This window comes from Leptinotarsa decemlineata, unplaced genomic scaffold (assembly GCF_025532065.1).
Source record: "Leptinotarsa decemlineata unplaced genomic scaffold, Ldec_3_MD MMD2_P_RNA_scaffold_9, whole genome shotgun sequence".
In the NCBI taxonomy this organism is placed as follows: Eukaryota; Metazoa; Arthropoda; class Insecta; order Coleoptera; family Chrysomelidae; genus Leptinotarsa; species Leptinotarsa decemlineata.
The window spans coordinates 4202177-4219936 of record NW_027412536.1 but is presented as its reverse complement, the minus strand read 5'-3'; the positions used below and the strand labels follow the sequence as shown (position 1 = coordinate 4219936).

At 32.1% G+C, this 17760-nt stretch overlaps 2 protein-coding genes and 3 long non-coding RNA genes across 9 annotated transcripts in view; 3 read left to right on the top strand and 2 right to left on the bottom strand.

The window, feature by feature from the left end:
* Positions 1 to 4: 4 nt before the first annotated feature.
* On the top strand, positions 5 to 2931 carry LOC141480470 (uncharacterized). The gene is made up of 2 exons (XR_012464363.1): positions 5 to 461; positions 2265 to 2931. It is a non-coding gene; the product is annotated as an uncharacterized lncRNA (long non-coding RNA).
* LOC141480468 (uncharacterized) lies at positions 2294 to 6436 on the bottom strand. Of its 4 annotated transcripts, XM_074170477.1 has the most exons (4): positions 6000 to 6436; positions 5079 to 5215; positions 2489 to 2674; positions 2294 to 2430 (listed from the first exon to the last, which is right to left on the bottom strand). In XM_074170477.1, exons 1-3 carry the CDS (start codon positions 6066 to 6068, stop codon positions 2521 to 2523), a joined length of 360 nt encoding a protein of 119 aa, XP_074026578.1. In that variant the 5' UTR covers positions 6069 to 6436; the 3' UTR covers positions 2294 to 2430; positions 2489 to 2520. The 4 variants fall into 4 exon arrangements, with proteins under 4 accessions (XP_074026578.1, XP_074026577.1, XP_074026576.1 ...); XM_074170476.1 differs by having other exon boundaries at positions 2344 to 2674; XM_074170475.1 differs by lacking the exons at positions 2294 to 2430; positions 2489 to 2674 and adding an exon at positions 2690 to 5014 and having other exon boundaries at positions 6000 to 6435.
* A 1616-nt stretch (positions 6437 to 8052) lies between these two features.
* Positions 8053 to 9732, top strand: LOC141480471 (uncharacterized). Its single transcript, XR_012464364.1, has 2 exons — positions 8053 to 9493; positions 9577 to 9732. It is a non-coding gene; the product is annotated as an uncharacterized lncRNA (long non-coding RNA).
* A 636-nt stretch (positions 9733 to 10368) lies between these two features.
* The window catches only part of LOC111503797 (tripartite motif-containing protein 2), a 117127-nt gene continuing 109735 nt past the window's right edge, over positions 10369 to 17760 (top strand). The window contains exon 1 of one of the 2 annotated variants that reach the window (XM_023158208.2): positions 10369 to 10529. The gene's annotated coding sequence lies outside the window, so the exon portion shown is untranslated. The remainder of the gene's footprint in view (positions 10530 to 17760) is intronic. The other variant, XM_074170470.1, reaches the window with a different exon arrangement.
* Positions 11485 to 17760, bottom strand: part of LOC141480469 (uncharacterized) — a 29042-nt gene continuing 22766 nt past the window's right edge. The window contains exon 2 of the long non-coding RNA XR_012464362.1: positions 11485 to 11914. This is a non-coding gene — a long non-coding RNA (uncharacterized lncRNA). The remainder of the gene's footprint in view (positions 11915 to 17760) is intronic.

The window sequence follows — 17760 nt, the reverse complement described above, 5'->3', positions numbered from 1 at the left end:
AAGATGTCTAAAAACCCTGGTGCATCTACTCATACCTGCAAAAGTTTGGGGTAAAATGAGGGATTTATGGCTAACTTGATTAGCAGAGATCAACGCTGTTTACGCCGTTTCAGATGGCGCAAGCAGTCATTACAGTAAACTGTAATCATAAGACCACACAGGGTGTATTTGTATTTATATTTAATTCCACATTCATTTTTCATACCTACTGTGCTTTTAGGATAACTTAAAAAGTGAGTTAATGAATTTTTTGTGTTTTAAGTGTTATTGACGAATTGTCAGTATTAAATTGAAAGATAAGTGTCCAAGTTCTGGTGAATTATTAGTTGAAGTTTCAACCCAAGCAAAGTTTTGAAGAAATTTCGTGTAATTTCTTGATATTTCAACTCAAGAAATGTTGACAGATGTTATTATGTAGTTGACATTGGTTGTTTATCTGAACGAATTCCGCAAAACAGGTGGTAAGTATAAAGATTATATACTTGAATACATGTTTTTAGTATGGTATTGGAATGGAAAAACTGAATAATTCACTAGATTACAAAGAAATATTCCCAGTGAATTCTTTGTCGAACTTTTCGATTACCTGTTAAGAGATCATTTTGATAAGCACCAACTTTTAACCGTTTTTTTTAATTAATAATTAAAAAGTTTCCTCATTGATGCATAAAATTTGGAATAAGCGGTTTATATACGAAGAACAATGTAATGAGTAGAAACACAGCTGTTTTCTAATAGATATTCAACCAAAATACATCTACTCATAGTGACTATGGATGTATGTGTATCACACCTAGCAGTTCTACTCATGAATCAGGACATTGATTTTCTTATACATACACATCTCGTTAAGTACAGAAAATCACTCAAGAGAAATAGCACTACAGTCCCACCTTGAACTCGTCATGCAAGCCTTTGGGTTCTGCAAATAACTTGAGAGAAATTACAAGGCAAAATTTATTAATTTACAATAGATGTAAGATGGTCAATTACCTTCCGTTGATCATCAGATGTATTGAATAACTTCTTTGGTTCAGAAAGAATGTGAACTATTTATTGTCTGTAAAAGTATATTAAAGTTTATAAGATTTCTGTATTCATAATTATTGAAATTTACAGTTCCAGCATAAATTGAACAAAGTTTAATTCAAATATCTTCCATTATTATTATTTTAATTTGATTTCATTGAGTCATATTTTTTGCAATGATTGCATGTGCAGGTCATCACTGATAGATCAATTTGACACTTGACCCCCATGCCAATTAAAATTTCAAATTTTTCAAAAAATAGTATCGGTAATAGCCCCCAAACGTTTTTTTCATGTTTCTACGTCAAACCGTTCAAAAGTTAAGTTAGTTTTTTATCAGTCTGAGGTGAAATTGTATTTAATATCCTTACCAGTGGTAAATTAACTTCCAGTTTCCTTGTGATGGGATTTCTTTTATATTCAGGTTCCCACGAAAAGTAAAATACCGTAATGTTCAGAGAACAGTAGGTTGAATTTCTGCAGACTGCATGAAAGTAGATTAGCGTCTTTTAGAATACAAATACAAAATGTCTTCTGATATACTTTAATTGCTCACTACAACCTTTTACATTGAGTGTGTAAAAGAGTTCTTTTTTTCAAACAATGTGATCATCAATTATGATGGTAGTTTTTTGAAAATATTCAATCAAATTTTAAAAAAACATACATCTGATGAGAGTTTCACATCTCAACAGATATTTTCAGATTTTTCGAAATTTGACTCACAGAAAATTGTATTTTTTTAAATTTTTATTTTCGAGGGCTCTTTCATTATGCTCTTTAGCACAGCAGATATTCAATCTAGAGATCAAATATGCCCTCAGTGCCTCTCTTAACAATTCTTCCTTGTGGTGTTCACAACCTACAATATTTTTGGGAGAAAAATTTGACAATTTGATTAAAATTACTGGAAAGCAATTTCTTTTAAGTTCCCTCTCAAAAACACCTGATATTATTGTGGCTTCAACATCGTGAAGAAAGCTATTAATTTTTTGTGATGGTAATGTTAAAAATCCTCTGCTCTTGTTTCTTATGAGGGAATTGAATATTTCATTTCCCTTCTCCAATATCGAATCCACACATTCTCCACATTTGGTGTTGCCTTTAATTTTTTTTGCAACATATTCACAGAAATAAGCAAAAGCTTCATCAATACCTGAGAAGTCCTCTTCAATTTCGGAGATAGTTTTTTCTATTTCAATATAGAATATAAATTTTTGCTGTTTTTCTTTCAGATCTCCAATATGAAGAAGAGATTTCATCATTTCTCCTCCACTAACATTACTTTCCCTGGGCGGTTTTATCAGAGAATAGAGGGACATTAGGCGGAATATTTGTCCAACTTGAATTGACTTGGGATGAGTATTGCATCCACCTGCAGCTCTCATCATCCCAAAAATGCTGAAAATGATATCAACAAAGTTGATTGGAATTGTTATGGATATGTGAACATTATCACCTCCAAATGATCTTGGTTCAATCTGGATGTCATCAAGTATTTGAAACCAAAATGGGATTAGGAATATTCTCTAGTTGAATACTGCTAGAATTTGCCAATGGATGTTTTGTGACAGAGTGTGAATCGGGTAGAATACTACAGGATGGACTAGGAAAAACGTTTAGTGGAAGTTCAGGAGCGGTTTCACTGAGAAATAAAAAATATCAAAATACCTATTTTTATTATAAAAATGACTATCACGTCAATTTCACAATAGAACTTGTCTAAAATCTAAATTTTTCATAATGATCTTCTACCACATAGTAACGGCTATATATCCATCAATTTACTTGTCTAAAACATGTTTTACCCTTTAGATCAATAAATGTTATTTAATTAAATTAATAAAACTATATAAATAATCACACAATCCTTATCAGATATTTGGCAGAAGCTTTATCAAATATTCTTTGAAAAAACTGATCACAGAACTAAATATAGGAATTCAAGTATTTCAGTTGTTCATGTTTCAAACGGAGTTTTTTCCACTGGATAATCCAACTGCAAACTGAAAAATAAAACCAGTTATAAAAAAATGAAAATCAATCTTTGAATCTGGGAAAATTTCAGCATCCTTCATCAACAATTTTCAATAGCTCATGTAGTATGATTTCATGACTGACTTCAATGTTTTGGTTGGTTTTTGGGTTTTGCTGTTGTCTTCTTTGGTAAACTCCAAACGTTTCAAGTGCAACTACGACAGTCAGCGGCGTTGACGAAGTACTCCTCATAAGATATTCATTGAAACTAATTTCAGTATCAACTTTATTCTCTAAGATTACTTCATCAACACAACTGAATATGATTGTCTCAGTTGCAGTCAAATATTTTTACTGAAAATGATCAGGGCAAAGCCAGGAAACTAACTATTACGAAATTAGACAGGATGGGTTTATACTTTCAGTTCGATTTTAGAAATATTTCATGCTGATTTCAGAATCGAAGTTACACTAAATCATTAGTTTATCAATTCAAAATTATATCTGGTTTCATTGATTGTCCGGAAATTCTCTCCCCTATAACTTTCAACGTTCCACGAAGGTCCATCAGACAAATAAAGCTATTTATTACACCATATCACTTAACTAACTATGGGTATCATTCTCCATCTCCAACATCTAAAATGTTGAGACTTGAAAATAACTACTCTGATAAAATCAATTTCTTCTGTGATGATGAAAATATTTTTAAGAATCTCACTCTTTACTCATGCAAATGTTTTTCATTACTTTAATTTTGTCCTTCATTAAACACACATAAATGTGTCTATAATAATTATAGGAGTAGTAGTATAAGTGGTTACAGCACAAGCTTTCTTTGTTACATAATTTATTGTAAACAAAACTGAATAAATTGAGATCCCTGTAAATAAACATGGACAAAAAACTAAAATGGTATTTGTTAAAATTGGTTTTTCTGTAAACCAGCTGTCGTTCCCCTACGAACGGCAGCCCTCAGAAGTCGAAACTTGTGCGAACAGGGATTAACGAAATCTTACCTTTCAACGTGCGATTCTAAGCTAAATATAACCCTTTGTTCGATAACAACTTTTTCATTAATTTTTTTTAAAATTCCTACTGGCATTTAATTATAACCGTCTCACAAGAAGATTCTAAAAGATACAGCTTTTTTTTATTATGTTCTCAGAAGAGGCTGTTTATAATGACAACGTATTTATTATTTCCATGTGTAAGCAGTAAGCTTATACAGATATTGACAAATATGAGATATCAGAAAATAGAGGGTAAAGTTAATGAAGTTAATTTTCTGTGAATCAGGCATTTATAGAAAATGTTCTTCAACTTTACCCCTTTATTTATAGAATGATATTAGCACATATTAGCCCGTATTGAATAATGATGTATTTTTATGAAAGGTATCAAGGGAAAATATGATGTAAAATATTGAACAAAACAGCAGTTGCGATCATTGAAATGAAAAATAATATGAAATGTTATAACTAAACTCCACACATTTGGACAATTTGTAACATATCCCTTTTTCAACATGATTCAATTAAATAATGGTTACATAAATATCTCTTCTCATATTATGTTATCAATAACTTTCTTTTTAAAGTCCGTTATGAGCCTTATATGAAATTTGTAAAAGGACATTGATATGCTTGAGTTGAACTGAAAACAACAACAATCTTTTATCTTCAAGAGAAATGAATGGCATAGAGTGTTTGTTTCCAACTGCGAACTTCTCAGGGTTACCGTTAGAGAACAGCCGGTTGAAAAGAACCTTTTTTTGTAGATAGGTAAAGCTAGAAGGGGTTATTTATCATTTCATATATGAATAATTTGATATTTATCATTTTGATAACACCAAGTGTTCTCTCTTGATTTGTATGTGATCAAATTTGCTTTTGATACCTTATTCAACGGATACTTTCCAACTACAGAAATTATTAGTAAACTGGTTCTGGAAATGGTGCACGTTTTCTTGAAATTCGTACAATTAAGTACTTCTCTATAAGTGCACCTTGAAAAAATATACAAATCTTTGATAGGATTTATAGGTAGTGCTGTAGAAACTGAATACTCACATGCATGATGGTTTGGCACCCTTCAATAGTTTTTTCTCACCAATGAAATGGATGGGAAAATGCTTTGAGCAAATAAAAGCACCATCAGGCAGATATTTCCTAACAGCATCCATCCACAGTTTCCTCTTGTTTTCATCCTATAAATTACAGATTTTGATCAGGTACAATGCACAAATAAAACCATTCAAATCACCAATTGAGAACAAGTAAAGTTAAAAGAGCATACTGTTTGGTTGCTTGGAATTCTATATGCAATCAACTACTACGAGTATATATTTAAGAGAGCATTAGGTTTCTCATCATACATGAGTAGTCTTTTAACCACCCAATAAATTTTCTTTATACAAGTCCACAATACAACAACACCCTCGATTTCTACAATAATTTTCCACAAGATTTCAAAAATATACAACATTCTGTTAGGCTTGGGGAACTATTTGTTTGACATGGAGCCCTACTCAGTCAGTGATTTTCAAACTTAATCTATGATTTATTAATTGTTGATATAGATTTATTTTTTTATTAGTTTTAAATTTTATGCTGATATTAATATCATGATATTTTAAATGGATGTTAAATTTCATGTAACTGTAAACTTACTTACTTCTCATAATTCTGTAGAAATGCAATAAATCTCTCTGCATACTGTAATATTCATCTGTAGGTATCTATGATTCTATGAGTAGACTTTTCTTGCAACTAGGTATTAAGTTGTATTTAAAAAAAAATTAAAAAAGCATAAGTGAATGTTTATTTTCAATTTGATATTATGATTAAGAAAGTAATGATACTCTAGTAGCAGAAGGTGGATTTGAAAGGGTGAAGGATTATTCAAAATATGAAGTTGGTTTTTGGTGTAGGCTGATACAAACTTAGTTTATCCGTGGTGGATTGACAGTAATTATAAAATGTTTCATTTACCTTTGGCACTGAATACAGATGATTACTCGAATTTTTACACTGTTCACACAAAATACAGAATTGTCCCATTTTACAAAAAGTATCCTTATACACTATATAAAACTATTCCTTATTACTACTGAAAAATGTAACCAAACTAAAATAACTGAGAACTAACGAACGAAAACTATAATAAAAAATGCGAACAATGTAAAGATTGGGATGACAAAAAATATCAATTTCAAAATACCAAAAGTTGAAAATTCTTTTTGACAATGACAGATAATAATTAATTTGACTGACTCAGCGGGGACTCGAACAATTCAGAATAGCGCCATCTTGGGAAAACCTCGTAAGTGTTGTTAAAAGCAACAGGTGGTTCCTTCAAAAAGTTCAAAACAAAATCTAAGCGTTACCAACACCAGGGTTTCTAGGAATCTTATAGCCAACGTAACAAAAAGTATTTGAATACCAGTGTTGCTATACCATTCCTAAATGTGTGACGAATTGAGTGGTGACAACTAGATGTCGCTAAACCTAATGGTTATTTCACTATGAGTCAAGTAACCCGGTTTTACGGTACCGTTTCTTCAATGGGACAATTACTTGTCCTCAATATTCATGGTACTGCCATTTTAATGAATAGCAGGATTGAAGAGATGGATTTCGAAAAAGATAGAAATATGGATAATGGATAGATAATAAATCTGTGATGATGATATCAACAGCATTTGGGGTACAACCTAAATCTTTTGTCAAAAGATGGCAAAGGGCATAAGTCACTTGCCTCAAAGATGTGAGTAGGTACAATAAAAATATGGGCGGAGTAGATCTTGATTGAGTATTATAGATCTTTCTTCAAAACCAAGAAATGAACCATGAAATTAATTTTCTATTTATTTCATCTGACTAAATCTGCTACTAAAAGAAATAATAATGATCTGCTAACTTTCAGAATAGAACTTGGCGAATAGTTAATATCTAGGACCAAAATAAGCGTCCAAATTCAGATGTTTTCTCAAACAATAAGAGTAAAAATAAGAGCGGTTTTGGTAGGACAGGAGTTTCATATCCGGACAAAATATAATGGTTTCGAACACCGGCCTCTGAATGAAGATTTGAAAAATCCTTCCCGTTCCAGAATGGAAGGCTGTGATCGTATAACACGAATCAGGGCCGGACTTAGGATTATTATTAGGGGGGACAGGATTTCATCTTGACGTTATTTCTACCCCTAACCATCTCAAAACGCGTAAAACTAGCTTTGATTTGGATTTTGTTTCTGTAAACATTAAAAAATGCTTTGATAAGATATCAAACTTGGAAATGCTCGAAAACATTAAGAACGAATAATAGCTAGCCTATTTGGAAATGAAGAACCCGCATACACGCAAAATAGTTTAGTTTTTAAGGAGCGATTATGTCTTTCTTAAATATAAATAAAGTTCTCAACAAATTTTTATTCACCTATTCCCTATATATTTTGAAATCATGATGACATCAAACTTGACGACTTTTTGACATAATAGTACTTTTAATCAATATCAATTCATTTATAAATCACTCGATCATTAATTACTAATGCGAAACATGTGTCTGGCATCTATCAAAATACAGAGTTGCCAACAGCAACTCATACTGCGAGAATATCCCCGCTCTGTTTCACTGTTCCCTATTAAACTATATCGATCCAACAAACAAAGCAGCCCAAACAAAGATGGATGCGCGATCAAAGCATGAGCATCACGCACATTTGTATTTATTGGGTACAATAAACAAGTCTTCTCACGCTGGCCAATCAGATTACACTGCAATCGGCTGGTGGAATTCATTGTTACAGTTTCGGAGTGGTCAGTAACGTTTCAAGTTTGGAATTTTCAAAATGTCAAGTACTGGTACGTCTGAAGAAACTGATAATTTGTATCCCTACACTCCACCTTGAAATTTTTCCTATACCCTACACATATTATAAAAAAAATCGGTCATTCCTTAGTGCGACTTTTTTCAAGCAGCCTTGTACAGAGTCGACAGGCGCGCCTGTCAACCGAACAGTTACCACTCCATCATTATCATTATGGGTGAATCGCTTGGTTAACCAACATGGGAAACAGAACATGGCCTAAGGTTAGTATCAGGGAATAGAGGTATAGAGGGAATTGCGAAATGCCAAAGATTTTGGTCGCCACGTTAGTGATGTCATTGGAGAAAAATAGCGCTAAATTTGAAATGATACGAAATGTAAACAAAAAGTACGATTCTGCACGAACATTTATTCAAATAGGCATCCTCAAAACTTCCAAGTCTATTTGTGTACCGCCGATAGGTAGTTTTTCATATACGGATGGTTTATTTTCAAATACAATTCAATGAGCAGACCTTTTATTTTCATACTTGTCTTATATTGAAGAAAACGATATAATTTTGATGAATAGGGTTTTGTGCGTTTATCAGTCTGTAGCCATTTTGAGTCGAATAACGCGCAGATGTTTCGAATGGACCAATAAATGAATCCATTGATGGGCTCTTCAATGAATTCAAGAACTCGTCTATTCTGACATCAGTACTATAGGATCACTGAGTTATGACACACGGTTTTCTGATAAGTGGTGAATCAAAAGTCAAAATACAAATCGATGGTGAGAGGAACAATTTAGATGAGAAGAATTATATGATTTGCACAGAATTCTACCAGAAAGTACATAAATAAATCCGGTTATCACCAATTGTCTCATTCAGACAGAAACAATGACGTTCATAGATTAAGATAGATTTATTTGGACAATCATCATGAGAAACATTTGAAAAACTTGTGAATTTGACGTAAACCAAATGAAAACTCAAAAAATTTGGAACAAAAAAGATTAAAAGACGACTTGTTTTTGTTATCATATTCAAGTCACTCGTTTTCTCCAGCTGTAGTTTAATTCGATTATAATCATCCATTCATTTGTTTCATCCAATGTGGGTGATAACACTTCGGAGTAACGAATAGTAAAGAAATTTATCGCCAATTCAGGAAACCTCCGACGACTCGTTAGAACTTAAAAATGACTTTTGTAGAAAGCGGTCAACGACAATTGACACTATCGTCTCATTTCAAAAGTAACCAACAATAATATATTTTTCAGGTAATCACTGTTAAGAAGTCTATTTAGTAGCGGTGGTGAACAAATCTTAAAAGATTTTAATGGCCAGTGTTGAATAGAAAGTTACAAGGGATAGGTGATAAGAAAAGTTCGTTGAATGTATTCAGTGATAAGAAATGAGTAAGAGTTCGAAAACCGGAATTCTTATTGCTTGTTTCTGACTACACATGAAATTTAGGATCTGAAACCGTATTATTTATGTGTCATTGCAAATCGACAAAAAAGCCAAAAATATGTTATAATTTGAGTGTATTTTATATAGAAAAACACTGAAAACACCGGAAGACTGTTACTGAATTACAAAAGGCATATTGGGAAAGGAGGTATTTTCAGACTGGACAGAAATCCGAAAGTTATGAGTTCATATATGTAGGTACATTTATAAAATTTTATTCTATATAGGCAAGAATAACTTGGATAATTAATTGTTTATAATAATCAAAATATTTTAGATGTCTGATCAGGACAGAGTTGCGGTGGAGAAATGGAAAATAATTAAAGATGCGTAAGATTTAGTAAATGCTAAAGGGAACTCCAAGATTTGTCAAGTTTCTATAGCTTTTTCTTGTATTTATTTGTCACATATAATATAAAACTTACCGCATGTTGATTGCAAGTTTGTCATTAACATCAACCTCTTACACATATGATGTCTCTTCGATACAATGAAGAATGTTCGTAGAGTACTGTTATAATATACCAGTCGGATTATTTTTAAGCTCCATTGAAAAACTGCACCTGCGCAAATTTTGAATTTTTATAAATAAGAACTTTTAAAACCCACCCGACCTTATTCAAATCAACTTTTTCCGAGTTGAAAGTGAGAATTTCTGAGTTGAAAAAACATATATTCGAATCTCATGTTGAAAATACTAAAATGATAATTTGTGTGGCCTTTTTATGCTTTCACACAACTATTACAATAGTTGAGAGAACATAAAAAACAGAAAATAGAGTGTTTGATAGATTATTATATAATGGTCGAGGGTTTACCTCTCTCAAATACCGACACAATTTATTCTTCAACCAATTCTGGTTGAAAGTGATATTTGGATATCTGCGATTTATGTATGAATTACACGGAAATAATCGTTCTCACGAATGATTTGCGGAACTAGGTAAAATCAGAACTGCTAGTAATCCAAGAATACAGCCCCAGTGAAAGATGCTTTATACATCATTTTCCCCGATTTTGACATTCTTATTACAAAACCTAGATGTCGCTCACACCTTGGCCGTCCCGATCCGAGTTTGATTAGGTTAAGAATGGGATTAGATTTATATTGTAGTTTGGTTTTGTTTTTATTTAATCAACGTCGTGTTTTGATCTTGGGGATAGCTACATACATTGTGACAAACAATTAATTTTGATATGGTGACTCGGTTATATCAAATTTACTGATTAGTAAGTAAAATTTGACTTAGACATACCTACATATTTCTTTGGTTCTATTCTGTTTCAAACATAAATAAATATATATCATGTATTTTTATTTGACATATAAAATAAAAAAAAGGCAATTATATTCCTTAAAAAGGGGTTACAAATTTACCAGGTCGTTATATAATACAGAGGAAAAATATAAACCTATAAAAATATCAGCCCCTATTAATTCAATCCTTGAAGCATCCACCACTTGATCCACCATGTGTTAATAAATTGATTTTAGGGTATGAAATATACATAATAGGTCTGTCTACTCAACTAATTTGTAAATTTACAGCTACATTTTATTCTCTTTTGAATATTCTTATTTTCTGTCAAATGTTTGTGAATATAATATGCAGGGTGCCCGATAAGTCATGGAGGTAACTCAAAGAGGTGATAGTGGAGGTAATTTCTAATCAGAAAGTTCATATAAAGTAGGTTTCGATTCCTCACTGTCTCGAATAATTTTAATTTTTTTTTATTTTTACAAAAAAGTTAAATTTATTCAAAAGTAATTACTTACTTAGTAGTAGAATGTGTATAAAAAATTATGTTCCACTTGAAATCAGAAGCTTAATTTTATTTTGTAATTTTTTTATTCATGAAATTTTTACAATGATTCAAATGCTAATAACTGAAAACAATACAGTTTCTAGGTGAATCCCTTTTGGTAAAAACTACTTCATTTTGTGCTGATTGAGACCTTTTAAAAGTTTGCAGGTTTTTCATTTATTAAAATTTGTTCTCATCACCAATATTGAAAAAATATGTTTGCTAATTTTCAGTGTCTTCGGTTTTGTTTATAAAAATAAGTTTAACACCTCATAGTTATGATATAATTCTGTAAAATTGATAAACCACATCTATCCTGAGCTGAACTGAATTGACCTATCCTGACTTAGAGTTTAAAAAACTAAAAAAATAACCCTAATGACACTAGTTCGGAATTTTATTTGTAATGCCTAGCTCACATTCCAGCAGGTAGCAGCAGCTTCTTGCCGTTTTCTATAAGATGAATATATTCTCTAACTCATACTCACTAAAACGATAAAACCCAAGATGCTATACCTGCAAATGTGAGTTAGGAGTGTAAATACTAAATGATGTATTTTTTATTCACTTTTTACTATTACATTGAGAATACTTGGTCAATAGAAACTAAAAGTTTTTTCTGCGATAATACTTCGAAGAACAAAGAATAATAATACCAATAAGAAAAAACCGATTATAATAAAAATCTTCTTTCAACTCAGATACCTAGCCTGCAGCGCCAAATGAAATTTTTGATGAGGTCCCAAAGAAAAAATCCAATGGATTTACATCTGGTGAGCTCGGTGGCCATGGATCTTCTCCTCTTCTTCCTATATGTCGTAAAGATAAAAACTAGAATTCATAAACTTAATTTTATTGTCTTATTTTTTCTTCATTCACAAACTTTTTACCATGTATTAAATGCTAGTAACCTAAAACAATACAGATGGACCCCTTTTGGTAAAAACTACTCAATTTTGTGCTGATTGAGACCTTTGAAGAATTTTCAGCAGTTTAGATTCCATTTATTAAAATTTGTCTAAAAGTCCGCAAAGAACCTCAATAAAACAGATCGCTAGATGACACAACATAAACTAGAATGACGCCACAGAAAAATGAATTCATCACTTTCAAAAGAAATGGCTTGTATATGGCAACATTGTTATCGAGATAATTGAAAAGCAAAGACCATTGGTCATTATTTTATGATTAACGTAGTAGATTCAAATATTGATAACAAAGCAGTGTTCTGTGGAGGTATAACACTCCATACTCTTGAAGGCAGCAAAGATCTGGCATTGAAAGGAAAAAACAAGACAAGAGATCCAGATACTGAAGATATACAGTTCCAGGATGTAGCACGGGAGACAAAAAGAAGTTGGACCTCTCAATCGACAAAGACAGTTTTCTGTAAAAAATCATTAATTTTTCATCAATTCAAAAACAAAAAGAAAGTTTCAAGTTAATTTTCGGTACAGACAGTCTAAATAGATGGGTTAATAATACAGCAGAAGCTGTTGGCAGCTGTTTAATGAGAGATTTATACAAAATTTAAAAAAAACAATTTATATTCTTGATACACTCTGAGTAGCAAGTGATTATATCTAGAGATGATTATATACTCAAACGAAATTTAAAAACATTCTTTGAAGAGGGCAGAAGGACTTTGGTCGATAGCAAGTTGAGCAAAATTGTAATTTTGTTCAATAAATTACAATTATTATTATTATCTTTGAAGTCAAACACCGTTGGAGTACTACATAAACACGGTTAAAAAGACAATCAATCAAAAATAGCTATACAATTTCTGATTTCGGGAAGAGAGAGCCCGTAATATTAAGATAATATTTAGCTATGCTGATGGTACAGTCGATGATTTCTGTCCCGAAACCAACCAAATTTCAGTTTCAGGACTGCGATACTATGGCTTCAACACTGTTTTAAATACGACCCGCTGATTGATAATCCTATGGAATTTCTGAATACACGGTTCAAAGCAATAGTTGTAAGCGTAGAGCATTTGAAAATTGATGGTTATGAAGTAACAAAACTGTGCGTATGTGATTTTCGAGAAATGCTGAAAGACAAAAAACTATCTACGTTAATCAATTCGCATCCTTCTGTAACTCTACATCGATAATTCCTCAAGACTATTAAACGGAAGTCGTACAGGGAATACTGTCGAATATTATGAAGTCACTGGTGACAAAAAAATTAAATATGTTGACGTTTGTTCTTTGTATCCTTGGATATGTCTGTTAATATGGAAAATTTCCAGTCAGACACCTATAGTGTATGTTGTCTCAACAATATGACAGATCTCATCAAGTGAAAAGTTTCACCTTCCCGCAAATCTATACCATCCTATGTTACCACAAAGAATAAGCAAAATGTTAATGCTTATTTTATGCAAACGCTGTGGTATATCGAAAAAGAGATAGCCCTAACGGGTTGCTGTGTTATCAATAAAGTTCAGAAGACTGTAGAAATGAGATACAAGCGGGTAGATATACAAGAAATTTGGTCTTATGATGTAAAATAGTTGAAATAAAAATACTGGGTCAGATAGTTTGTTAACCGAAATTTTATTCAAATTAAACAAGAAGCCAGTGGTTTGCCCAAAAACTGTTGCACGGACGAGGATGAAAATAAGTATATCAAAAAGTTGTTTGAAAGAGAAGACGTCAACCTTGAATAATCTCAATTTGTTAAAATCCAGGAAGGAGTACACTGTTTGGAGAAACTAATGTTGAAATCATTTTATGGGAAATTCTGTCAAAACAATATGTACTTCGTTATTTCGATACTTCATTACTATTTTAATACTACATTACTAATAAATCAAATGACATTTGTAGTTACATATGAAATGTTGGAATCATAACAATACATCGCCTAGCGCGGGGCGTCAACTTATCAGTAGTGACAGCAGATAATTCGTTGCAGTATAGAAGAACTCAGTTGTAGGTATTGGATAATTAATAATAAATTTTATCACGAGGATTAAGTGACATACATCAATTGGCGAACTCCCCATGCTATTTGAAATATATTTTGAATTACCTTTAAACAAAGGCACTTTTAACAAATATCACATTTCTTTATATAAAGTCTACGGCGTTCTACCAAGCAATTTGGTTTTGAAAATTTTACTGTGAGTATTTCGTAAGTATTATATCAATATCCTTGAACTCTTGATACTTATTCTTACCTTTAATGTAATAATATCTTACCGATTCCATTTTTTCAATTACACACTGTAGACTACATCCGTCTACAAGTTGCACATATTTTCAAATTCCCAACTCTCCTTTAATTGAAATGAAGCATTCCACTATTGTCCTTTTCTATTTACATACTGATAGTACATATGTGTGTATTCAGCTTGCAATGGAAATGAAATTAGTAGTACTGTAAAGTTACTCTGAAACACATACATCAAATTTTTCAGACTTCCATTATTCGCCCTCATAACTCTGAATTTATTTTTGATAAATAAGCTGAAACATGACTTTAAATACAATTTACTAATTTTTGAAATAGGTAACTACCTATGTACCTAAATACAACAGAAAATAAAAATGCAATTTTAACCTTAAAATTGATTCGCTAGGAAAAACAAAATCAACGGTTCTTCATGACGCATGTCACATCGGTTTGTGTGATGGCTTGAATTTATTTTGTCGCGTTTCAGTTTTGATTTTGCGATAACTCCCAAGATATCAATTCAAATTTTAAGCAGTGAAAGCAATTATAAGGTGTTTTTGTTGATCTATAAAAGAAGAACAATATGTAGTGAATTGTTTTGCTATATCTCAAACGGATTGGGCAGTGTTTTCATCGATAAAATTTCGTTCATTGGTGAGAACCCTATGAAAACCCATTGGTGGGAACTTTGTTTTATAATATGTAGTGCAATTATGAGCACGTATTGTTTATAAATAACACAAATGTGCAGATTAGTATTATTATTATTCACCCTATAACCGTTTAATTGCTTGAAAATGGAACATACAATAATGTGTTTCGAATTAGAACAATCTGGTAGGCTATTTCTAATCCTATAGGAAAGAAGTATTAACATGAAGTTAAATTGAAGGTTGAAGGTTAAGAAAATATACAGTAACCAATCGATTAATTTAACAAAATCGTCCAAATAGTTTACTTTTTATTCGTGCAAAAGTGTATAACGTGAATTACGTAAATAAACTACGGGAAATCTGGAAAATGTTTCCAAATTGTTAGATATCCGACAATACTGATGTTGTATTAAATAAGAATATTTTTTGTATCAAAACTTCTCTACGTATTGAAATAATGTGTTGTTCAATATAAAAACATTGCTTTCATGGTCGGAGCCACTTTTAGAGAAAAGAAAATCCGAACTGTGTATTGTGCGTTGTTTGCGTCCTACCAGCCCGGATTATCTTTTTGCTAATGTGTAGTTCATTTGTAAATATACAATGTCTGTTCAATTTTACGACGGAAAAAATTATTTCAGAGTAATTCAATATCTGCAGAAGAAGTAGTTGTTTCAGATATATATTATCTTCCAGTTTGTATCTGAAAGAAATATTTATGAATGTTCTTAAGTGTCTTTAGCCTTTAGTTACGAAAACGTATACCGCCAGATGGCAGTGCGATTTCGCCCGATGAAATAAATACAAACTCCTCCCTAATTCTAACTTGACCAGGCCGGGGCATTCCAGGGCCGAACTTTATTCGCCGACGTGTTCGTTCTTCCAAATTACATTTTAGATAAAAACATGTTCGTTTTCGTGTTGATCTCAAAGTTTGCACGAAAATTGCAGATTATTTGAAAATTATGAATCTTTTATCAACATTGATAAATTCAAGATGCGGACGAGATTTGTGATTAGGGCCCGATTTGACTTGCTATAAGGAAGTTTTCGGGGTCAGAGATTATGAATCTTTTGTCAAACTTAACGAATTCAAGATGACAGTTCCAAGATATCGAACGAGATATGTGATTATGGTCCGAATCGATTTGAAATTAGTATGTGGATTTTTTTGGGCTCGTAGAGTATAAATGTATTGTCAAAATTAATGAATTCAAGGTGACGGAAAAGTTGTGTTATCCGATTCATATTTAATACAATGGGGTTTTCGTGGTCGCACATTATGAATCTTTAGTTAAAATTAATGAATTCAAGAAGGCGGCTTCAAGATGTCTGACGAGTATTGTGATTATGGACCGATTCGATTTAAAATTGGTATTTTGTAGTCTCTAGGCGTGATTTTTTTCTATTGAATTTCGGAAATTCAAGAGGGCGGACTAGTTTTGTGATATCTGGTCGGGCCCTATGGAAGACTGGCTTTAAGGTTCGAAGATAGTTATTTTTCTGTTGGAATTCAGAAATTCGAGATGGCAAACGAGTTTTGTTATTAATTGTCAAATTATACAGGGTGTTCCTTAAACACATGCTAATATTTAAGGAGGTAATTCTTAGACCCATTTTAAGAAAAAAACTTCCTATGGACGTATATCCTAAACGCCTTAACTTTTGAGATACAGGGTGGCAAAGTTTTCAAAAATAATCAGTTTTTTAATAATAATTGAGATAATTTTGTAGACATCTTTGGCATATTTGGTACATATATTCCATGCCTCAAGGCGCATTTTCTGATGTACACAAATTTGTATTTTTTCAAACAGTGGCATCCCTACGGGTTTCGCATTGAATATTTTTGGGGAAAAAGTACTACGCCAATGCTTTCTTTTCAAAATAAAATCATTTTTAAAATCCTCATTTATTTTTGAGAAAATTTGATCTACTGGTATTTCTTTGTTCGACGCATGATTTTCACTCAAAAAAATAAAAATTGACAGAAAGCAAATTAAGAAATTAGATCAATTCTAAAATGAATGAGAATCTGAAAATTGCTTCATAACGCATTACCAATTCCCTAATAATATTTGAAAACATAATCTGCAAAAAAATAAATTTTTCACAAAAACGAGTTTTATTTTATTTTGTGACAGTAAGTCTAAACGAATAGCACAAATTTGTTAATTATTAATAATACCAAAACTGATTATAAAAATTTTTGGAAGTGGCCATCTGCACTTAGTATGCAGGCTTCTGCCCTTCTACGCATGGAATTACGCACCAGTTCAAATATTCCCGGCGTATTTCGTATAGTTTCACACGAGGCAACTATTCGCTCTCTTAAATCTTCTAAAGTATTAACGGGAGTTTTATACACAAGAGTTTTAAGGTGACCCCATAAAAAAAATCTAAACTGTTGAGATCGGGGGATCTTGCTGGCCATTGCTGAGGTCCTCCGCGACCTATCCAACGATTAGGATAAACTGTGTTTAAATGGTTTCGGACAATTACACTGAAATGAGCAGGGGCGCCATCGTGCATGTACCATATTCGATTCCTCAACGCAAGTGGCACATCTTCCAATAACCCAGGTAAGTCTTCTTCGAGAAAGTGTAAATAAGAACGACCATCAAGGCGTCCTGGTAGAAAAAATGGGCCTATTAGATGATCACCTATAATTCCTGCCCATACATTAACCGAAAATTGGTGTTGGAAATGGGTTTCGGTTATTGCATGGGGATTTTCTTCAGCCCACATATGATTGTTATGAAAAATTTGAATGGCATTCCGAGAAAAATTTGCTTCGTCTGTGAACAAAATTTGTG